Raw genomic sequence first — 24,566 nt, 5'->3', positions numbered from 1 at the left:
GTATTGTAATATCATTGCTTAATAGGAATGATAGACTACTTGTATAAACAAAATGCATAATTTTTCTTTCCTGGAAGCTCATCTCCAAAGAATTTCCATAATAAGCGTGCTTACCCTGAGGTAATTTGAGGATGACCAACCGTGAAGTTGTTCATGTGTGCGCAAAAGTGAAGATAAAGTGCACAGGAAATACCTGTGTTGCTGTTAGGATGGTCTCACAAAGAACTTCCCCACCTGAATCTTTATAGATATAACCAGCGGGGCAGGCCCCAAGTTTTACAACACCAAGTAAAAGGCCAGAGGCCGGGCCTGAATTCTGAACCTCAAATGCAAAATGGCAATCTTGGTGCTCACCCTGCATGACAACACATCATCAGAGTGACAGTGTTGAGTGGACCATCTGCAGAGGCACATAGAGGCAAAGCTCCTGTCAGAGAAGGAGCTTCTGCGCTACAACGACGGCGAGAGCCCTGCGTTCGAGGTGGTCACGCTGCCCTGCAGCCTCGTCGCGGGTGACACGGTCCTCGGCCAGGTCTGAGAGACAGTGGAGAGCGCGGTGGCGCCGGTGACCAAGAAAGATCCCTACTTCTCGCTGCCGAGGATCCTGGGATCGGTGCCGCTAGTGCACGTCGACGACATCTGCGCCACGCTTCTCTTGTGCATGAAGCAGGAGCAAACAGGCAATTTTAAGAACTAGAAACACAATAACTAACATCTAATGAAATGCCAGACTATGTCACTGTCAGACACTCTGGCATTCACTCAAAAAATAACACAAGCAAGAACGAATCTCTCATCAGAACAGTTAGAGTACATTCTTGCTTCTTAACAATGGGAGCTGAAAGTCAAATTTACCTTGCTCCAGGAGAGCACATAGTTCAACTCGTTTATAACCAAAATACCTAAAACCCACTACAAGCAGCCACAAAAAGTATACCCGACGCAGTATGTTTCACACAAAGAGTAGGTGCCGCCTAGTGAAACTTACAAGTTACGACCAAATTACACACCAGGAAGCAGAGACTGAAGAAACAGCCTATGGAAGACACCAGAATAACATTTCAAAAATTTGAAATGCCTTTGCTTGAAGACCATTCGTGCATCGTAAGCATGCTGAAATTAAAGTGAACTTTCGGAGGCGAGGAGGAACATTAACAAAGTTCTAATGTCATAGGTTGGTACTCCACAGTTCAGAACATTAACAAGATGACCAATACATGATAATAAGCAAGCACCAAATGATGAGATCCCAGGTGTGAGCGTAACCATCCAAAATAAAATGTTCATGTGGTAGTACTAATAAGTAAGAAGAGCTGAGAACAAAAGATATGTTGTCAATCCAAAGGCATGCCGGACCAAGAGTCTTGACCATTCAGACATACCATGTCGAGAAGGAAGACTCCCTCGTCTTCTTCTTGAATCTCATGACAAAGAATTGGAACAATGATCTCTTCTCAACAGCCAATGGAAGAGACACAGAATAACATTTCAACAGCTAAAAATTTCTTCGCTCAAAGAGCATGGCCCAAGGAGTGCATCTGAACCATCCCAAAAATAGAGTAAATTTGAGAGGCGGAGAGGAACAATAATAAAGTTTTAATATCATAGATCAATACCCCATATTTCAGAACATTAACAAGACGTTCAACACATCATTATAAGTAAGAGCTATGGCGACCATCCAAACTGACATATTCTACTGGTAGTACTAGCAGAAACAGAAGACACCCTCTGAATCCAAAGGGCAAAGCAAACAAGAGTCTTGAACATTCAGACATGCTCTGTGGAGAATGGAGGTTCCTCATCTTCTCCTTGCATCCCGTGGGACGGAATTGGAATAACGCTCTCTTGGAGGCGGCACTGAGTAAGCGCCATACAATATTGACTCTTTCCAATGTTCACAATACCTAGGAACTTGCCATCAATGTCCCAGTGTAGCACATGTTTCTTATTAAACTTGATCAGCAGCTCACGCTCGTTGAGCACAGCCATATCATTGAACTCTTCAACCGTTGAATCAAGTGGTGTTTGCCTTATCTTTTTCTTTTTCAAAGTAGTTAAATAGAGCTGCCGTGATGCCTCCACCATTGATAGGTCAATCCGGTACTTGAAAACCCATATTTGAGCCTTGTAATCCTGCATCACCCAGACATCCATAATGGTAAAACTACGTGTCGAGCTGGCGCCCCATAAAGCAAGGGTCCCCTCCATGTGGAACAACTTCCTATTAGGGCACGACTGGGCGGGACTGCGGATGCACCGGAATGTCTCGGCTTGTGTGTCAAACACAATAATGTCTGCACCGCAGGCCCAAATGTCGCTGGCGCCATAAGGACACCAGTGCAGGCCGCCACAATGGTGGACTGATGGTGCATAATAGGACCAAGAGCACAGATCATTTAGTAATTTCTGTTCCGCGGAAGGTGGCAAAACTGCTGGCATTCTCACTCTGACCTGCCTTGGCTTGTTGGATCCCACTGTAATGATGTATAAACTGGGTTTAGATTGTGACCCTGGCTGTGAGTGCGAGACCCAGAGCACCCTGTACTCTCCAGTGGGATCGTGCCGGTAGAAACCGATCACAGAGTTGTAGTTCTCTGGTCCAACCTGAGGAAGCGGTAGGGGAACATGCTTGCTGATGGCTGGGTTGCAGATGTAAAATCGGAGTCCTCGGGAGACGATGAGGAAGCCATCACAGGCACCGTGGAGGAGTTCCTTCGAAGAGATTTCGGGGTCCCAGACGAAGGTCCAGAGCTGTTGAGGGGCGCCAGCGTCACGGAAGACGACAAGGCCGCTGGGCCGTGGTCTTCCGTCGATGATGGGACGTGACGGCTGGCAGCGGTGGTGTTCGAGCATGAATTCAGACGTGGAGGTGGCACTGTGCAACGACGTGCTGACGGCACGACAGCCGCCGAGATCCTTGGACGGCAACTGAGTGAGTATCTTGTCGATCATCTCCGCAGGCAGGTCCTCAAACAGGGTCGCGCCGCTCCTGTCCGGCATCGTGCTCTGTCAACTGAAAAGAAAGAAACGGCGAGCTTTAGCGCCCAAGAGGAAAAACCGCCTCCATGGGCATTGCGATAGTTCAATGCAAAAAAAAAAAAAAGGGGCATTGCGATAGTTTAGAGGTGGTGCTCCTACTTACAACAGTTGGTCTATTTCGTTGTCTGTATAAGACCTACAATTACGCAGAAACACAAAAGGCATACTGTACTTATTACTAGTACTCTATTAATCATCTGAATGTTATTCCAAAGCACTGGCCAGGGTGCCGGCAGTAGCGTCCAGCTACTCTCCTTATCGACACCACCGACGCAATGCAAGCGAGGGGGATTGGAACACTAAAATACTGAATCGATCTCAAATCAAAATAAAAAGGTACAGCTCTCTTAAAAGAGGAAAACAAACCGTCTTCAGTGCCCAGTGACCGCCTAAATTGACAGTCAGGAGAAATACACAGAGCACAATTAAATTGCTAGAGAGAGAGAGAGAGAGAGAGAGAGAGAGAGAGAACGATTACGGCGTGAAGGGAAACAGCAGCTCGGCGCGTCCGCGCCCAGGCTAGGAGGGGAGCTCGAGCTGGAAGCAATTGGCGCGTGGTCCGGAGGCGAACGCGCTCGATCCGGAAGCAATTGACGCGACGAGCAGCGGCCGCGAACTCGATCGATATGGATCCACTGAGGAGTGAGGAAAATAGTTAGGTCTTGCGATGGGGAATTTCTTCTGGTCGCAGTTAGCCAGTTACAGAAGAAGCGGAGAGATTGGCTCGGCCCGGCCGAGCATGGCAAGAAGGCCGTGGCCCAGGTGCTCCTACATGCCGCCTTCAGCGGTGGAGGGCGTCCCGCGTCCCTATGTCTAGCTTAAAAAGAATATATTTGAAAAAAAAATCTGAACATTTTCAAAACTTGTACATTTTTAAAACTATTTTTTGTCAAATATGAACTTTTTTAAAATATTTTTTAAACCCCTAAAAACTAAAGTAAAAATAAATAATAGAAAGTAAAAAAAGAAAAAACATAAATGAAAAAAAGGAGATAAAAAGAAAAACGAACAAAACATGGTGAGTAAAACCTGTCTACTTACAATAGTAGGTTTCCTTTTTACTAGTACCTCGACAAGCAAGGCATGCACCCGCCGCAGCTATCGACCTGCCTTTTTTGAAGACAAGTTTTGTTCAACAATCTCCCTCTCAACCTTGTCAAAAAAGGGGCTTGATTTTGATGATTCCCACCTTGTGGCGCAACTCCCAGAAACAAACACGACCAAGGACCTCGGTTAGGATGTCCGCCTTTTGCTTGCTGGTCCTGATGAACTCTATGTCCACCGTCTCCTTCTCGATAGAATCATGTATGTGAAGGAAATATGCCCTAGAGGCAATAATAAAGTTGTTATTTATATTTCCTTATATTATGAAAAATGTTTATTATTCATGCTAGAATTGTACTAACCGGAAACTTAGTACATGTGTGAATACATAGACAAAACAGAGTGTCCCCAGTATGCCTCTACTTGACTAGCTCGTTAATCAAAGATGGTTATGTTTCCTGACCATAGACATGTGTTGTCATTTGATGAACGAGATCACATCATTAGAGAATGATGTGATGTACAAGACCCATCTGTTAGCTTAGCATAATGATCGTTTAGATTTATTGATATTGCTTTCATCATGACTTATACATGTTCCTCTGACTATGAGATTATGCAACTCCTGAATACCGGAGGAACACCTTGTGTGCTATCAAACCTCACAACGTAACTGGATGATTATAAGATGCTCTACATATGTCTCGAAAGTGTTTGTTGGGTTGGCATAGATCGAGATTAGGATTTGTCATTCCGTGTATCGGAGAAGTATCTCTGGCCCTCTCGGTAATGCACATCACTATAAGCCTTGCAAGCAATGTGACTAATGAGTAGTCACGGGATGATGCATTATGGTACGAGTAAAGAGACTTGCCGGTAACACGATTGAACTAGGTATGATGATATCGACGATCGAATCTCGGGCAAGTAACATACCGATGACAAAGGGAACAATGTATGTTGTTATGCGGTTTGACCGATAAAGATCTTCGTAGAATATGTAGGAGCCAATATGAGCATACATGTTCCGTTATTGGTTATTGACCGGAGATGGGCAGCGATGTACCGCTCCCTGGCGTGCGCTAGATGGGCCTCGCGCCGGCCCAGCGCGCCTAAGCCGGCCTGCTCGCTAGGCCGCCGCCAACCTCCCTCACTGACCGGGCCGAGCCCATGGTGAGGCCACCCCGCCAACGCCCCTCTTTTTTTCCCCTGCTGTTGGGCTGCCCAGATTCGGCCCGATAAGGTTTTTTTTCCTGTTTTGCGATTTTGCTAATTATCCAGAGACTGCAGTTTTGCAGGAAACCCCCTAAGCTTCATGCATTTAATAACTTCTCAACCGTGCATCGGATCTAAATAATTTATATACGTAACTTGACTAGAATTTTATCTAGTTTCATAATATCCAACTTTCATCCATGTTTAAAATGCTGTTTGTTTAAATTTGTTTAAATAACTTGCTAAAATGCTTTATTTCATAACTAAATAACCGTAGCTCCGAATTAAATAATCTTTATACGTAAATGTTGGGTTTCGTAGTAATTTCAAAAAATTTCCTACGCATGCGCAAGATCATGTGATGCATAGCAACGAGAGGGGAGAGTGTTGTCTACGTACCCACGCAGACCGACTGCGGAAGCATGGACGTAACGTAAAGGAAGTAGTCGTACGTCTTCCCGATCCGACCGATCAAGCACCGAAACTACGACACCTCTGAGTTCGAGCACACGTTCAGCTCGATGACGATCCCCGGACTCCGATCGAGCAAAGTGTCGGGGAAGAGTTCTGTCAGCACGACGGCGTGGTGACAATCTTGATATACTACAGCAGCAGGGCTTCGCCTAAACTCCGCTACAGTATTATCGAGGATTATGGTGGCTGGGGGCACCGCACACGGCTAAGGAATAGATCACGTGGATCAACTTGTTGTGTCTTTGGTGCTAGCCCTGCCCCTCTATTTATATGTTGAGCCCCGGGGTCGAAACTTGGAGCAAAAGCCTTCTCAAAGTCGGTTTTGCCCGAAAGGCAAGAGTCCCACTCGGACTCCAGGACCAAACGCCACAATCCTTGGCGTCTGGCCCAGACGCCATGGGCCTCGGCGTCTGGCCCAGGGCCAGACGCCAGGGTCTCCGGCGTTTGGCCCCCTGGCCTCCGCAAAACTCCTTTTGCACCGACCTAAAGCCTCATGGGCTTGACCCCTTGGCCTAACCATATCATCCAATATATGAATCTTTACGTCTTGACCATTTCGAGACTCCTTGTCATGTCCCCGATCTCATCCGGGACTCCGAACTCCTTCGGTACATCAAAACATGTAAACTCATAATATAACTATCATCGTAACCTTAAGCGTGCGGACCCTACGGGTTCGAGAACAATGTAGACATGACCGAGACACGTTTCCGGTCAATAACCAATAGCGGGACCTGGATGCCCATATTGGCTCCTACATATTCTACGAAGATCTTTATCGGTCAGACCGCATAACAACATACGTTGTTCCCTTTGTCATCGGTATGTTACTTGCCCGAGATTCGATCGTCGGTATTCCTGTACCTAGTTCAATCTCGTTACCGGCAAGTCTCTTTACTCGTTCTGTAATACATCATCCCGCAACTAACTCATTTAGTTGCAATGCTTGCAAGGCTTAAGTGATGTGCATTACCGAGAGGGCCCAGAGATACCTCTCCGACAATCGGAGTGACAAAACCTAATCTCGAAATACGCCAACCCAACATGTACCTTTGGAGACACCTGTAGTACTCCTTTATAATCACCCAGTTACGTTGTGACGTTTGGTAGTACCCAAAGTGTTCCTCCGGTAAACGGGAGTTGCATAATCTCATAGTTATAGGAACATGTATAAGTCATGAAGAAAGCAATAGCAACATACTAAACGATCGGGTGCTAAGCTAATGGAATGGGTCATGTCAATCAGATCATTCACTTAATGATGTGATCCCGTTAATCAAATAACAACTCATTGTTCATGGTTAGGAAACATAACCATCTTTGATTAACGAGCTAGTCAAGTAGAGGCATACTAGTGACACTTTGTTTTTCTATGTATTCACACATGTATTATGTTTCCGGTTAATACAATTATAGCATGAATAATAAACATTTATCATGATATAAGGAAATAAATAATAACTTTATTATTGCCTCTAGGGCATATTTCCTTCAGTCTCCCACTTGCACTAGAGTCAATAATCTAGTTCACATCGCTATGTGATTAACACCAATAGTTCACATCTTTATGTGATTGGTTCACTTCTCCATGTGACTAACACCCAAAGGGTTTACTAGATTCAATAATCTAGTTCACATCGCTATGTGATTAACACCCAAAGAGTGATCATGTTTTGCTTGTGAGAAAAATTTAGTCAACGGGCCTGCCAAATTCAGATCCGTATGTATTTTGCAAAATTCTATGTCTACAATGCTCTGCACAGAGCTACTCTAGCTAATTGCTCCCACTTTTAATATGTATCCAGATTGAGACTTAGAATCATCTGGATCAGTGTCAAAGACTTGCATTAATCCTTTTACGACGAACCTTTTGTCACGTCCATAATCGAGAAACATATCCTTATTTCACTAAGGATAATTCTGACCGCTGTCTAGTGATCTACTCCTAGATCACTATTGTACTCCCTTGCCAAATCAGTGCAGGGTATACAATAGATCTGGTACACAGCATGACATACTTTATAGAACCTATGGCCAATGCATAGGGAATGACTTTCATTCTCTTTCTATCTTCTGTCGTGGTCTGGCTTTGAGTCTTACTCAACTTCACACCTTGTAATACAGGCAAGAACTCTTTCTTTGACTGCTCCATTTTGAACTACTTCAAAATCTTGTCAAGGTATGTACTCATTGAAAAAACTTATCAAGCGTCTTGATCTATCTCTATAGATCTTGAAGCTCAATATGTAAGCAGCTTCACCGAAGTCTTTCTTTGAAAAACTCCTTTCAAACACTCCTTTATGCTTTACAGAATAATTCTACATTATTTCCGATCAACAATATGTCATTCACATATACTTATCAGAAATGCTGTAGTGCTCCCACTCACTTTCTTGTAAATACAGGCTTCACCGCAAGTCTGTATACAGGCTTCAACTCATCAAAGCGTATATTCCAACTCCGAGATGCTTGCACCAGTTCACAGATGGATTGCTGGAGCTTGCATATTTTGTTAGCATCTTTCGAATTGACAAAAACCTTCTGGTTGCATCATATACAACTCTTCTTTAATAAATCCATTAAGGAATGCAATTTTGTTTATCCTTTTGCCAGATTTCATAAAATGCGGCAATTACTAACATGATTCGGACAGATTCAAGCATAGATACGAGTGAGAAGCTCTCATCGTAATCAACACCTTGAACTTGTCGAAAAAACCTTTTGTGACAATTCTAGCTTTGTAGATAGTAACACTACTATCAGCGTCCGTCTTCCTCTTGAAGATCCATTTATTCTCAATTGCTTGCCGATCATCGGGCAAGTCAACCAAAGTCCAAACTTTGTTCTCATACATGGATCATATCTCAGACTTCATGGCCTCAAACCATTTTGCGGAATCTGGGCTCATCATCGCTTCCTCATAGTTCGTAGGTTCGTCATAGTCAAGTAACATGACCTCCAGAACAGGATTACCGTACCACTCTGGTGCGGATCTCACTCTGGTTTACCTACGAGATTCGGTAGTAACTTGATCTGAAGTTACATGATCATCATCATTAGCTTCCTCACTAATTGGTGTAGTAGTCACAAGAACAGATTTTTGTGATGAACTACTTTCCAATAAGGGAGAAGGTACAATTACCTTATCAAGTTTTCTACTTTCCTCCCACTCACTTCTTTCGAGAGAAACTCCTTCTCTGGAAAGGATCCATTCTTGGCAACGAATATCTTGCCTTCAGATCTATGATAGAAGGTGTACCCAAACTTTTCTTTTGGGTATCCTATGAAGACGCACTTCTCCGATTTGAGTTTGAGCTTATCAGGATGAAACTTTTTCATATAAGCATCGCAACCCTAAACTTTAAGAAACGACGACTTTGGTTTCTTGCCAAACCATAGTTCATACGGTGTCGTCTCAACAGATTTAGATGGTGCCCTTTTAACGTGAATGCAGCTGTCTCTAATGCATAACCCCAAAACGATAGTGGTAGATCGGTAAGAGACATCATAGATTGCACTATATCCAATAAAGTACGGTTATGACGTTCGGACACACCATTATGCTGTGGTATTCCATGTGGCGTGAGTAGTGAAACTATTTCACATTGTTTTAATTGAAGGCCAAACTCGTAACTCAAATATTTTACCTCTGCGATCATATCGTAGAAACTTTTTATTTTCTTGCCACGATGATTTTCTATTTCACTCTGAAATTCTTTGAACTTTTCAAATGTTTCAGACTTATGTTTCATCAAGTAGATATACCCATATCTGCTCAAATCATCTGTGAAGTTCAGAAAATAACGATACTTGCCATGAGCCTTAACACTCATCGGACCGCATACATCAGTATGTATTATTTCCAATAAGTCAGTTGCTCGCTCCGGAGAACGGAGTCTTAGTCATCTTGCCCATGAGGCATGGTTCGCAAGCATCAAGTGATTCCAAAAGCCCATCAGCATAGAGTTTCTTCATGCGCTTTACACCAATATGACCTAAACGGCAGTGCTACAAATAAGTTGCACTATCATTATTAACTTTGCATCTTTTGGTTTCAATATTATGATTATGTGTATCACTACGATCGAGATCCAACGAACTATTTTCATTGGGTGTGTAACCATATAAGGTTTTATTCATGTAAACAGAACAACAATTTGTTCTCTTACTTAAATGAATAACCGTATTACAATAAACATGATCAAATCATATTCATGCTTAACGCAAACACCAAATAACACTTATTCAGGTTCAATACTAATCCCGAAAGTATAGGGAGTGTGCGATGATGATCATATCAATCGTCACTTCACCCTTAACTAGTCTTTGTTTATTCTGCAACTCCCGTTTTTCGAGTTACTAATCTTAGCAACTGAACTAGTATCAAATACTGAGGGGTTGCTATAAACACTAGTAAAGTACACATCAATAACATGTATATCAAATATACTTATGTTCACTTTGCCATCCTTCTTATCAGCCAATCACTTGGGGTAGTTCCGCTTCCAGTGACCAGTCCCTTTGCAGTAGAAACACTTAGTCTCAGGCTTAGGACCATACTTGGGCTTCTTCACTTGAGCAGCAACTTGCTTGCTGTTCTTCTTGAAGTTCCCCTTCTTCCCTCTGCCCTTTTTCTTGAAACTAATGGTCTTGTCTACCATCAACACTTGATGTTTTTCTCAATTTCTACCTTCGTCAATTTCCGCATTACGAAGAGCTTGGGAATCGTTTCCGTTATCCCTTGCATATCATAGTTCATCACGAAGTTCTACTAACTTGGTGATGGTGACTAGAGAATTCTGTCAATCACTATCTTATCTGGAAGATTAACTCCCACTTGATTCAAGCGATTGTAGTACTCAGACAATCTGAGCATATGCTCACTAGTTGAGCGATTCTCCTCCATCTTTTAGCTATAGAACTTGTTGGAGACTTCATATCTCCCAACTCGGGTATTTGCTTGAAATATTAACTTCAACTCCTGGAACATCTCATATGCTCCATGACGTTCAAAACGTCTTTGAAGTCCCGATTCTAAGCCATTAAGCATGGTGCACTAAACTATCAAGTAGTCATCATATTGAGCTAGCCAAACGTTCATAACGTCTGCATCTGCTCCTGCAATAGGTCCGTCACCTAGCGGTGCATCAAGGACATAATTCTTCTGTGCAGCAATGAGGATAAACCTCATATCACGGATCCAATCCGCATCATTGCTACTAACATCTTTCAACACAATTTTCTCTAGGAACATATCAAAATAAACATATGAAAGCAACAACGCGAGCTATTGATCTACAACATAGATATGCTAATACTACCAGGACTAAGTTCATGATAAATTAAAGTTCAGTTAATCAAATTAATTAAAGAACTCCCACTTAGATAAACATCCCTCTAATCCTCTAAGTGATTACGTGATCCAAATCAACTAAACCATAACCGATCATCACGTGAGATGGAGTAGTTTTCAATGGTGAACATCGTTATGTTGATCATATCTACTATATGATTCACGCTCGACCTTTCGGTCTCCGTGTTCCGAGGCCATATCTGTATATGCTTGGCTCGTCAAGTATAACCTGAGTATTCTGCGTGTGCAACTGTTTTGCACCCGTTGTATTTGAACGTAGAACCTATCACACCCGATCATCACGTGGTGTCTCAGCACGAAGAACTTTCGCAACGGTGCATACTCAGGGAGAACACTTCTTGATAATTTAGTGAGAGATCATCTTATAATGCCACCGTCAATCAAAGCAAGATAAGATGCATAAAAGGATAAACATCACATGCAATCAATATAAGTGATATGATATGGCCATCATCATCTTGTGCTTGTGATCTCCATCTCCGAAGCACCGTCGTGATCACCATCATCACCGGCGTGACACCTTGATCTCCATCGTAGCATCGTTGTCGTCTCGCCAAGTTTATGCTTCTACGACTATCGCTACCGCTTAGTGATAAAAGTAAAGCATTACATCGCGATTGCATTGCATACAATAAAACGACAACCATATGGCTCCTGCCAGTTGCCGATAACTCGGTTACAAAACATGATCATCTCATACAATAAAATTCAGCATCATGTCTTGACCATATCACATCACAACATGCCCTGCAAAAACAAGTTAGACGTCCTCTACTTTGTTGTTGCAAGTTTTACGTGGCTGCTACGGGCTTAAGCAAGAACCAATCTCACCTACGCATCAAAACCACAACGATAGTTTGTCAAATAGACTCCGTTTTAACCTTCGCAAGGACCGGGCATAGCCACACTTGGTTCAACTAAAGTTGGAGAGACTGTCGCCCGCAAGCCACCTATGTGCAAAGCACGTCGGGGGAACCGGTCTCGCGTAAGCGTACACGTAATTTTGGTCCGGGTCGTCTCGTCCAACAATGCCGCCGAACCAAAGTATGACATGCTGGTAGGCAGTATGACTTATATCGCCCACAACTCACTTGTGTTCTACTCGTGCATATAACATCAACATAAATAACCTAGGCTCTGATACCACTGTTGAGTTTCGTAGTAATTTCAAAAAAATTCCTACGCACATGCAAGATCATGTGATGCATAGCAACGAGAGGGGAGAGTGTTGTCTACGTACCCACGCAGACCGACTGCGGAAGTGTTGACGCAACGTAGAGGAAGTAGTCGTACGTCTTCCCGATCCGGCCGATCAAGCACCGAAACTACGGCACCTCCGAGTTCGAGCACACGTTCAGCTCGATGACGATCCCCGGACTCCGATCCAGCAAAGTGTCGGGGAAGAGTTCTGTCAGCACGACGGCGTGGTGACGATCTTGATGTACTACAGCAGCAGGGCTTCGCCTAAACTCCGCTACAGTATTATCGAGGATTATGGTGGCTGGGGGCACCACACACGGCTAAGGAATAGATCACGTGAATCAACTTGTTGTGTCTTTGGTGCTAGCCCTGCCCCTCTATTTATATGTTGAGCCCCGGGGTCGAAACTTGGAGCAAAAGCCTCCTCAAAGTCGGTTTTGCCCGAAAGGCAAGAGTCCCACTCGGACTCCAGGACCAAACGCCACAATCCTTGGCGTCTGGCCCAGACGCCATGGGCCTCGGCGTTTGGCCCAGGGCCAAACGCCAGGGTCTTTGGCGTTTGGCCCCCTGGCCTCCGCAAAACTCCTTTTGCACCGACCTAAAGCCTCATGGGCTTGACCCCTTGGCCTAACCATATCATCCAATATATGAATCTTTACGTCTCGACCATTTCGAGACTCCTCGTCATGTCCCCGATCTCATACGGGACTCCGAACTCCTTGGGTACATCAAAACATGTAAACTCATAATATAACTATCATCGTAACCTTAAGCGTGCGGACCCTACGGGTTCGAGAACAATGTAGACATGACCGAGACACGTTTCCAGTCAATAACCAATAGCGGGACCTGGATGCCCATATTGGCTCCTACATATTCTACGAAGATCTTTATCGGTCAGACCGCATAACAACATACGTTGTTCCCTTTGTCATCGGTATGTTACTTGCCCGAGATTCGATCGTCGGTATTCCTGTACCTAGTTCAATCTCGTTACCAGCAAGTCTCTTTACTCGTTCTGTAATACATCATCCCGCAACTAACTCATTTAGTTGCAATGCTTGCAAGGCTTAAGTGATGTGCATTACCGAGAGGGCCCAGAGATACCTCTCCGACAATCGGAGTGACAAAACCTAATCTCGAAATACGCCAACCCAACATGTACCTTTGGAGACACCTGTAGTACTCCTTTATAATCACCCAGTTATGTTGTGACGTTTGGTAGTACCCAAAGTGTTCCTCCGGTAAACGGGAGTTGCATAATCTCATAGTTATAGGAACATGTATAAGTCATGAAGAAAGCAATAGCAACATACTAAACGATCGGGTGCTAAGCTAATGGAATGGGTCATGTCAATCAGATCATTCACTTAATGATGTGATCCCGTTAATCAAATAACAACTCATTGTTCATGGTTAGGAAACATAACCATCTTTGATAAACGAGCTAGTCAAGTAGAGACATACTAGTGACACTTTGTTTGTCTATGTATTCACACATGTATTATGTTTCCGGTTAATACAATTCTAGCATGAATAATAAACATTTATCATGATATAAGGAAATAAATAATAACTTTATTATTGCCTCTTGGGCATATTTCCTTCAGTAAATGGGGTAGAAAAATGCCTAGTTTAACATGGTGCACTCATCTTGCATGTTTAACAACTCTAAAATAATGTTTAGGGCAGAACAGTACCAAATATATAATATGCTCATGAGGAGTTTCCGAAATTGTTGTTCGTTGCTTCCGGCCTCATTTAAACTTGACTAGATAGGTAGTTTACTTTGCTTCACCCTCTTGCCATGTTTAACAACATTTAATATTGTTGGGTACATAAACAAGATCAAACTAAATAAGTCACGTGGTGTTTCGTTAATATGCAACGGAGTTGCATATTGAGCTCCACTTAATTTGTAGGATTGTTTGTGCATTTTGCCATGCCACGCTTCATTAAACCGGACATGCATCATACTTGTTGTGCATCATGCCATGTTGTTGTAGTGGTTGTTTACTATGTTGTTTGCTTTCTTTCCGGTGTACTTCTCGGTAATCCGGTAACGTCGCGTTTGTGATGACCCGTTCGACTATGCCCGTTTGTCTTTTTCATGGACTCGTTTTTTTTCCTTGCGGGATTTCAGGCAAGATGACCATACCCTCGAAATCACTTCTATCTTTGCTTACTAGTTGCTCGCTCTTTTGCTATGCCCATGCTGCGATACCTACCACTTGCTTATCATGCCTCCCATGTTGCTAAGCCAAGCCTCTAACCCACCTTGTCCTAGCGAACCGTTGTTTGGCTATGTTACCGCTTTGCTCAGCCCCTCTTATAGCGTTGTTAGTTGCAGGTGAAGATTGAAGTTTGTTCCTTGTTGGAACATGGATATTTTGTTGGGATATCACAATATCTCTTATTCAATTAATGCATCTATATACTTGGTAAAGGGTGGAAGGCTCGGCCTTATTCCTGGTGTTTTGTTTCACTCTTGCCACCCTAGTTTCCGTCATATCGGTGTTATGTTCCTGGATTTTGCGTTCCTTACGCGGTTGGGTTATAATGGGAACCCCTTGACAGTTCGCTTTGAATAAAACTCCTCCAGCAAGGCCCAACCTTGGTTTTACCATTCGCCACCTAGCCTTTTTCCCTTGGGAGTCACGCATCTCGAGGGTCATCTTTATTTTTTAAACCTCCGGGCCAGTGCTTGTCTAAGTGTTGGTCCAACCCAGAGCACCGTGCGGGGCTGTCCCTTGGCAACTTGGGTTACATTGGCTCCCGTACGCTTAGCTTATCCGGTGTGCCCTAAGAACGAGATATGTGCAGCTCCTATCAGGATTTGTCGGCACAGCGAGTGGTCTTGCTGGACTTGTTTTACCATTGTCGAGGATGTCTTGTAACCGGGATTCCGAGTCTGATCGGGTCTTCTGCTAGAAGGAATATCCTTCGTTGACCGTGAGAGCTTGTGATGGGCTAAGTTGGGACACCCCTGCAGGGTTTTGAACTTTCGAAAGCCGCGCCCGCGGTTATGGGCAGATGGGAATTTGTTAATGTCCGGTTGTAGAAAACCTGAAGTTGACCTCTAAAATACATCAACCGCGTGTGTTACCGTGATGGTCTCTTCTCGGCGGAGTCCGGGAAGTGAACATGGTGTTGGAGTAATGTTTGACGTAGGTTGTTCTAGGATCACTTCTTGATCATAGTTGTTCGACCGTGCTTTTGCCTTCTCTTCTCGCTCTCATTTGCGTATGTTAGCCACCATATATGCTAGTCGCTTGCTGCAGCTCCACCCCATACCTTTTACCCTTCCTATAAGCTTAAATAGTCTTGATCGCGAGGGTGTGAGATTGCTGAGTCCCCATGACTCACAGATACTTCCAAAACCAGTTTGCAGGTGCCGATGATACCGTGCAGGTGACGCAACCAAGCTCAGGAGGAGCTCGATGAAGATCTTGTCCTTTGTGTTGTTTCGTTCTAGTTGATCAGTAGTGGAGCCCAGTTGGGGTCGATCGGGGATCTGTGTAGCATTTGGGGTAGTCTTCTTTTATTTTGGTTCCGTAGTCGAACCTTGATTGTATCTGGATGATGTAATGCTTTATTCATGTAATTGTATGAAGTGGCGATTGTAAGCCAACTATGTATCTCTTTCCCTTTATGTATTACATGGGTTGTGTGAAGATTACCTCACTTGCGACATTGCTTTCAATGCGGTTATGCCTTTAAGTCGTGCTTCGACACGTGAGAGATATAGCCGCATCGAGGGCGTTACAGTTTGACCATAGAAGGGGGAGGCAAAAACAATAACTACAAAGAAACATTATATTAAGTCTCACATAAATTATATTATGTACCTAATTTTTGTAATAGTTGTACATGTTATAGTTTGTGTATGACAAAACAATACAAACGTTACATTTAGGTCTAAGATCACCAACACGATCATACAATTAACAAGTTAAATTTGAATTTTTAGTGCAAAGTCTTTTTTGAAGTAAGTGCAAAGGGTTTGAGCTTGAAGCAAGTGGCTTGGAAAAGAATATATTACAGGATCACTATCTATTTATACATATGCAACATAAAAAAAGTTGAATTCCCCATATATTAGCCACGAATCATCTACATTGTCATAATTTTCTTTGTGAAATGGCTGTTAAATTGCCTACCGATGTACATATCATTGCTCCATGCAATCAACATATGAATATATTCACTCAGTCCCCAAGGATATTACAGATACTCGCAACCAAATCTACAGTTTTACCGTTGTCTCAACCAAGCAGCTTTAAGCTTTTTCACGGCCGAAAGTTCACATCAATTTTCTCACGGCTCACGGCTCAGGATAGCTTTTCCAGAATCCACGGCTCAAGCAAACACAAGCTTTAGCGAACCTTTTGATAATGTTTCACATGGTTTGTGCACTATGATACATGGATCTCGACCCACGATTCGCTAATGGTGTTTTTTTTCTTTGGCCCGCAACATGTTGGGAAGCAGAGAATTTATTATATTTTTTTTGACGTGAAACATGGGAGTTTTATTGCATGAAAGAAATTCGGTTACACTCAACCCTAAGGCTGCTTACAATGAAGGATGGACAGTTATCCATCCAATACTCGGATACCGCTAAGGAGATAGCATGTTTGGCACAAAGATCGGCCGTGCCGTTGGCATCCCTACTAACATGTTGCACCGAAAAAGAAGCAAAATTTGTAGCTCTCTCCTTGATTTCCTCGAAGATAGGCATCACAATAGATCTTGTATTATGACGCGAAAGCCAGAGGTTAACCACCTCTAAATAGTCGACCTCCATCACCACATGCGAGAAGCCTCTCAATTGGGCAAATATAACTCCCTCGCGTAGCGCAAGCACTTCGGCAATGAAAGGGTCAGTGATACAAGGTAGGGGTTTGCTCCACACGCCCAAAACGGAGAGGTGAGACCGTGCTACCCCGCCTCCTCCTCCTACCTGCATCAAAGCATCCATCGATCCATCGGTATTAATTTTAACCCAGCCAGGTTCCGGTGGTCGCCAAGCATGACCTTCATGAATGCTAGATCTATCTCCCGGAAGGTCCAAGAGAGCCAGATCCTCCCTCACCCTCTTGACTGCCTGAATTGGGTTATATCCGTCCTCATCATGGGTCCAACGATTCCTCGATGACCATATTGCATGCATGATCGTGATGATCTGACATCTTTCCATCTTGGAAAACCTTGTATCTACCACTAAGTCTCAGGACCATGTGGTTGGATGCAATGACGGCAGCTTCAGGTCCAAGACCTCCCTTGCTGCTGCCCAAAAACTCTTAGCATGAGAGCAATGCACTAGGGCATGCATTAGATCTTCATCCATAGCTTTACACAGATCACATACTGAAGTAGTTCTTATGTGCCGGTATTTCATGGTGTCATAGTCAGGGAGAATACCACGAAGAACTCTCCACCAGAATACACGTACTTTTGGAATTACTTTGAGCTTCTATAGGGCTGTCCACAATTGTTTTTCTAACGATGAAATCTCCGCTACCGTCCATTCCTCTAGAGCACGCCGCTCGTCACGAGTCACCAGAGCACGATAAGCCGTTTTTACAGTGTATTCACCCGATTTCTCAAAGGCCCAAGCCAAAACATCTTCACCACCTCTTGCCCGAATTGGAGAATTTATTATATTTGACCAACAATAAATAGACGAAGTACGTAGATTTGACATTAGAGGAGCGAAGATAGCGTGTCATACGTGTCCGGCCTGATAACCGTACACACGCACGCACGCACGCGTTTCATTTTCTCAAGATTTTGTGGTGGTACATACAACAAAAGGTTTTATTCCTGCGCCAAAGCCGAGCTGATGAACCGACTTGGGGAGAGGGAGAGAGAGAGGGTCTTCTTCTTCCTCCCCTCCGACTCCGACTCCGCCCCCAAATTCGGCCTGAAACGTTGAATGCGTGAGAGGGCTGGGAAGAGGCTCAGTTTTACTGTCCTTAATGACAAAACAATACAAACGTTAAAGTTAGGTCTACAATTACCAACACGATCATACAATTAACAAGTTAAGTTTGAATTTTCAGTGCAAAGTTATTTTTAAGTACAAAGGGTTTTAGCTTGAAGCAAGTGGCTTGGAAAAAAATATATATTACAGGATCACTATCTATTTATGCGTATACAACATAAAAATAAATAATAGTTGAATTCCCTATTTATAAGCCATGAATCCTCTACATTATCATAAATTTTCATTGCGCAATGGCCGTTAAATTGCCGACCAATGTATATATCATTGCTTCATGCAATTAGCATATGGATAAATCTACCCAGACCTCAAGGGCATTGCAGGCAAGTAACAACCAAATCTACAGGTTTACACTTGTCTCAACCAAGCAGCTTTCAGCTTTTCTACAGCCAGAAATTCACGTCAATTTTCTCATGGCTCAAGACTCACGATAGCTTTTTTTAGAATCCACAGCTCAACCAAACACAACCTTTAACGAAACCTCCTTAGCGAAACCTTCTGGTTATGTTTTAGGTAGTTTGTGCAATCTGGTACATGGATTTTGACCCGCGATTCGCTAATGGTGTTTTTTTTTCTTTGGCCCGCAACATGTTGGGAAGCAGAGAATTTATTATTTAACAGACCAAATAAGCAGATTTGACATTAGAGGAGAGAGCATAACGTGCCATACGTGTACACCCTGATAACCGTACACACGCACGCACGCGTTTCATTTTCTCAAGATTTTGTTGGGGTACATACAACAAAAGGTTTTTATTCCTGCGCCAAAGCCGAGCTGATGAACCGACTCGGGGAGAGGGAGAGAAGGCGGTCTTCTTCCTCCCCTCCGACTCCGACTCCTCCCCCAAATTCGGCCGCACTCATCCAATCCATCGATCCCGCCGCCCCGTCCGTCCCCGTCCCCTCCTCTCCCCCGACCCACCAATCCGTGCCCAACGCGTGCCCTAGACCCGCCGCCGCCGCCTCGGCACCCCCGCCCCTCTCCGCCCTCGCCGTGCCCCTGAGTCCTTCCTCGTCGCGCCCCCGGCTGGGTTTTGAGGTGCGCGCTTGGGTTCATCCACCCGCCCACCGGCCTCCGCGATTTCTGGGCGCGCGCCGCCTAGATCCGCCTGAAGAAGCCCTTTCTTTTCTTTTCTTTTCTTTTGGGGTTCGAATTCAGGTTAGTTAACCCTCTTCCGTGCCCGCGCCTAGGCGAATTGATCGGCAACCAAGGCGGCTTCTTTCGTACTGATCCACAATGGAGGAGGAGGACGACGACCAGCGCCTGCTGCACAGCCTCGGCGTCACCTCCGCCAACATCGACGACATCGAGAGGAAGATCCTGTCGCAGGCAACAATCCATCCCTCACCCGTCCATCCATTCGTTTTCTTCCCGTGCACAACAAAACCAGTAACAATTTCTCACAGGGAGAGTTTCGCCGTTTCATTTCCTTTTGCAGGCGAAAACCGACCCGCAGAAGGGCGACACCGAGGCGTCGGGGCTGACCGCCGTCGGTGACCAGGAGAATAAACTCACAACGCTTCAAGATGATGCTCAGGCCAAACTGCACCAGCAACTGCGCTCCGTGCAGCTTGAGATCGATGCTGTGGCTTCCACACTCGGAGGGGCTAAACAAGCTGCTGGAAAGAAAAGCGGCGGTGGCAGCTCGGGTAGCACTGATGCCGAGGATAAGAAGAAGAAGAAGAAGGAGAAGGTGAAGGAGGAGGAGAATGCTGAAGAAGACGCCCCTCGTGGAGGTGCCCTCCAGCAAGCGCTTGCCGCCGAGCGGCTCAGGAGTCTCAAGAGGGCTAAGGTGCAGATTCAGAAAGAGATATTGCAGTCGGGACCTGGCCCGTCCGGGTCGGGCAACCAAAAAGACAAGATGCTGGCAATGTTGGTTGAAGATGAGCTGAGGCGGAAGAAGTCGCTGAAGCCGCCTGGTGGGCCTAAGAAGAAGTCGCCGACGCGTCGGATGAAAACCGTCACCTATGATGACGACGACGACTTCGATGCAGTGCTCGATGGAGCTTCTGCGGGGTTCATGGAGACTGTGAGTTATTAGCCTAACTAGCGCCTGGGGCTCTTGTTTTCTGTACTGTTATCATGTTGCTCTGCCTCCTGATATTACATTCTGTTTTGCAGGAAAGGGAAGAGCTGATCAGGAAGGGTTTGCTAACACCGTTTCACAAGTTGAAGGGCTTTGAGAAGCGGGTTGAAAGCCCTGGAACTCCTAGCAGGCAAAATGACTCTGCAGAACAAGCCGAGGAAACCATGGAAGCTTCCAGCATTGCTAAAGTTGCTCAGGCAATGCAGAACATGGCACAAAGCCGCCCAACTACCAAATTGCTTGATGCGGAGTTCTTGCCTAAGCTCGATGCACCGACTGCTCCGTTTCAAAGGCTTGGAGTACCTCTAAAACGCCCTGGCCTTCCCAGTTCAGACGAGCGGAAAAACAAAAGGCTAAAGAGTAAGACCAAGAGACCGTTGCCTGGCAAGAAATGGATGAAAGCCAATTCAAAGAAGGAGTCATTATTGGATGGTATGCCAAGGCCTCTTCAGCCTTCAGAGCTTTTTTGCTTTAGTGTTATTCTATGCGCATGGAAAATGCAGTCAGGTTTCCTTATTTGCTACTACTTTGTACCAAGATACCTCAGTGAACTTATCATGTCTGATTTCTGCAGTTGCAGATGAGGATGTGGGAGATGCAGCTGCATCAGCTTCAGTTGCAGATGAGGATGTGGGAGATGCAGCTGCATCAGCTTCTGTGTCTGAGAATGAAGATGAGGTAATAGAAGGTTCTGATGGGTTACCTCCAGTCATCCTTGAAGGTGGTTTAAGAATTCCTGGCTCAGTTTACACACAGCTGTTTGACTACCAAAAAGTGGGAGTGCAGTGGTTATGGGAGTTACATTGTCAAAGGGCTGGTGGAATAATTGGCGATGAAATGGGCTTAGGAAAGACCGTGCAGGTCTTATCATTTCTTGGTGCTTTGCATGACAGTGGTATGTACAAGCCTAGTATTGTTATCTGTCCTGTGACCCTTTTGCAACAGTGGCGAAGGGAGGCCAGTAAGTGGTATCCAAAATTCAAAGTTGAGATCTTACATGATTCTGCAAACAGTTCAAGTAAAAAGGGCAAGAGATACAGTGATTCTGAGAGTGATGTTTCTTGGGATAGCGATCAGGAAGAGGTTACACGTACGAAGCCTGCACAGAAGTGGGATGACTTGATTTCACGTGTTGTAAATTCAGGGTCAGGTTTGCTTCTGACGACATACGAGCAGCTAAGAATCATACGGGAGAAGTTGCTTGATGTAGAATGGGGATATGCTGTATTGGATGAGGGTCACCGCATAAGGAATCCTAATGCCGAAGTAACTCTCGTGTGCAAGCAATTGCAGACTGTGCACAGGATAATTATGACAGGGGCGCCTATTCAGAATAAACTTTCGGAACTGTGGTCTCTCTTTGATTTTGTGTTCCCTGGGAAATTAGGAGTCCTGCCAGTGTTTGAGACCGAGTTCTCTGTTCCAATTACTGTCGGTGGGTATGCTAATGCAACACCATTGCAAGTGTCCACAGCGTACAGATGTGCTGTTGTCCTGCGTGACTTGATCATGCCATATCTTCTTAGGAGAATGAAAGCTGATGTCAATGCACAGCTTCCCAAGAAAACAGAGCAGGTTCTTTTCTGTAGTTTAACTCAAGAGCAACGTGCTACTTATCGCGCATTTCTTGCTAGTTCAGAGGTGGAACAAATATTTGATGGTAACAGAAACTCCCTTTATGGGATAGATGTCCTAAGGAAGATATGTAATCATCCTGATCTTCTTGAGAGAGAACAAGCCGCTCAGAATCCTGATTATGGGAATATTGAAAGAAGTGGAAAGATGAAAGTGGTTGAGCAAGTACTTAAAGTCTGGAAAGATCAAGGTCATCGCGTTCTTCTTTTTGCTCAGACCCAACAGATGCTTGACATTTTGGAGAACTTCTTGACTGCCCGCGACTACCAATATCGACGAATGGATGGACTTACACCTCCAAAGCAAAGAATGGCACTCATTGATGAGTTCAATAATACAGATGAAATTTTCATTTTCATTCTGACAACAAAAGTTGGTGGATTGGGTACGAATTTGACTGGTGCAAACAGGGTTATAATATTCGATCCTGACTGGAACCCTTCGACAGACATGCAGGTATAGTCCATGTGAAATTTTGCCTGCCCTGTATATAATTCTGCACCTACCACCTTTTAACCTTTTTAGATGCATTCCCATTCGATAAAATTACATTAAGGTTTCATTATCTTACCTTTTGGATTTGGCAGAGATGGTTGACATCCAAAAATGGATGCCGAGGAGTACATGGTAGATAAAATAATTTTAAGGCGTCCTCTGTTGTGATAGCAGCAAAGATATTCTCCTGTTATTTTATGTCCTAGGACAAGCGATCACACTAACCTGATTAAACTTTCTGTGCACTAGGCCAGGGAACGAGCATGGCGAATTGGGCAAAAAAGAGATGTGACAGTTTACAGGTTGATCACACGTGGGACGATAGAGGAGAAAGTCTACCATCGACAGATATACAAGCATTTTCTCACAAACAAAGTACTGAAAAACCCTCAGCAAAGGAGGTTCTTTAAAGCCAGAGACATGAAAGATTTATTCACATTGCAAGATGATGACAAGAATGGTTCAACTGAAACATCAAACATTTTTGGCCAACTGTCTGAAGATGTGAACATCGGTGCTCCAGATGGCGAGGAGCGAGGCGAGCGATCTTCAGCTTTACCGACCAGCGCAGAGGCTGAACCATCTGTTGATGGAGATGGGAAATCAGACCTTAGATCTGACCAAGCGGATGAAGAATCCAACATTTTGAAGAGTCTTTTTGATGGCCAGGGCGTTCATGTAAGTAATATGTGCTGATCCCAGCCTTTTTTTTCTGTTCAATATTTTGTAAATAACCCTCAATTTTGTACTTGCACAGAGTGCTATAAATCATGATGCCATAATGAGTGCTAACGACGATCAGAAGCTGCGGCTAGAAGCAGAGGCTTCACAGGTGGCACAAAGGGCAGCCGAGGCTTTACGCCAATCACGGATGCTCAGAAGCCGTGATGATTTTGCTGTTCCCACATGGACAGGAAGAGCCGGTGCTGCCGGGGCGCCGTCCTCTGTCCGCAGGAAATTTGGGTCAACACTCAACACCCAGCTGGTTAGTTCTTCGCAGCCATCAGAAGGTTCAAGCAGCAGCAGAGTTCAAAGTCTTCAGGTGGGCGCTCTACATGGAAAAGCGCTGTCCTCCGCCGAGCTTCTGGCTAAGATGCGTGGAACGCGAGAGGGGGCAGCTTCAGATGCACTGGAACATCAGCTCAGCCTGGGCTCCGCTTCCAACCAGAGACCAGGCTCGACAGAGAACGGGCGCTCATCAAACTCTTCTTCCAGTAGGAACATGATCGTGCAGCCTGAGGTCCTGATCCGCCAGTTGTGCACCTTCATACAACAGAATGGTGGCTCCGCCAGCTCGACGAGCTTGACGGAACATTTCAAGAACCGCATACAACCAAAGGATATGCTGGTGTTCAAGAACCTGCTCAAGGAGATAGCAACTTTGCAAAGGGGCGCAGGCGGCGCAACGTGGGTGCTGAAACCTGAGTATGGGTAATTTGCGGCTGTAGTTCATGGGCTCAAAATTTTGATTAGGGGTAGATTCTCGCATAAAAAATTCATTTAAATAGGATGTTGATAGAGAGATGGAAATTTTCTCTCTTAAATCTTTGGGTATGGCTGAGAGATACTTTTTTGCATGGTAGAGATGACAGAGGAATGTTAGTTAGGTGGCGGTTCTATTTCTCCCCAGTTAATTAGTGGTTTGCAGAAGCCCTTAGCCTTTTATCCTTTTCTGGTGTACATGTTTCCTGGGAATCAACTGCAATCTGAATTCACAAGTATTTACAAATACTCCTTTCTGTCTCCGTGCTTCTACTTTTCTTATAATATCTGTATGGGTCGTTCTGTTTCTGTATATGAGCGCGGTGTCACTTGTCTTGCATCTACGGTGGTTTCAAATATACTTTTATGTGTCATACATTACTCCAGATGCAATTGCTAGGCATCGATTATGCGGGGGCTTTATTCAAGCAAACGGTTGTTGTGAATACTTATTTTCGCGCTCTCTTCTTCCACTCATCTGTTTATATATTTCCCTCGTAGTATTGCTTTC

The 24,566-nt window shown here is 44.5% G+C and overlaps 2 protein-coding genes across 2 annotated transcripts; one reads left to right on the top strand and one right to left on the bottom strand.

Annotated features, from left to right (window-relative positions):
• Positions 1-1,481: 1,481 nt before the first annotated feature.
• LOC119267023 (F-box protein At5g18160-like) lies at positions 1,482-3,741 on the bottom strand. Its single transcript, XM_037548315.1, has 2 exons — positions 3,521-3,741; positions 1,482-3,016 (listed from the first exon to the last, which is right to left on the bottom strand). Exon 2 carries the CDS (start codon positions 3,001-3,003, stop codon positions 1,771-1,773), a length of 1,233 nt encoding a protein of 410 aa, XP_037404212.1. The 5' UTR covers positions 3,004-3,016; positions 3,521-3,741; the 3' UTR covers positions 1,482-1,770.
• Positions 3,742-19,129: 15,388 nt separating this feature from the next.
• LOC119267022 (DNA excision repair protein CSB-like) lies at positions 19,130-24,304 on the top strand. The gene is made up of 7 exons (XM_037548314.1): positions 19,130-19,395; positions 19,548-19,686; positions 19,796-20,386; positions 20,479-20,875; positions 21,018-22,534; positions 22,823-23,251; positions 23,331-24,304. Exons 2-7 carry the CDS (start codon positions 19,594-19,596, stop codon positions 24,006-24,008), a joined length of 3,705 nt encoding a protein of 1,234 aa, XP_037404211.1. The 5' UTR covers positions 19,130-19,395; positions 19,548-19,593; the 3' UTR covers positions 24,009-24,304.
• Positions 24,305-24,566: the final 262 nt, after the last annotated feature.

Source organism: Triticum dicoccoides, chromosome 3A (assembly GCF_002162155.2).
Source record: "Triticum dicoccoides isolate Atlit2015 ecotype Zavitan chromosome 3A, WEW_v2.0, whole genome shotgun sequence".
Lineage (NCBI taxonomy): Eukaryota > Viridiplantae > Streptophyta > Magnoliopsida > Poales > Poaceae > Triticum > Triticum dicoccoides.
Note: the sequence above shows the minus strand (reverse complement) of the source record. Positions and strands in the feature narration are given on the sequence as shown.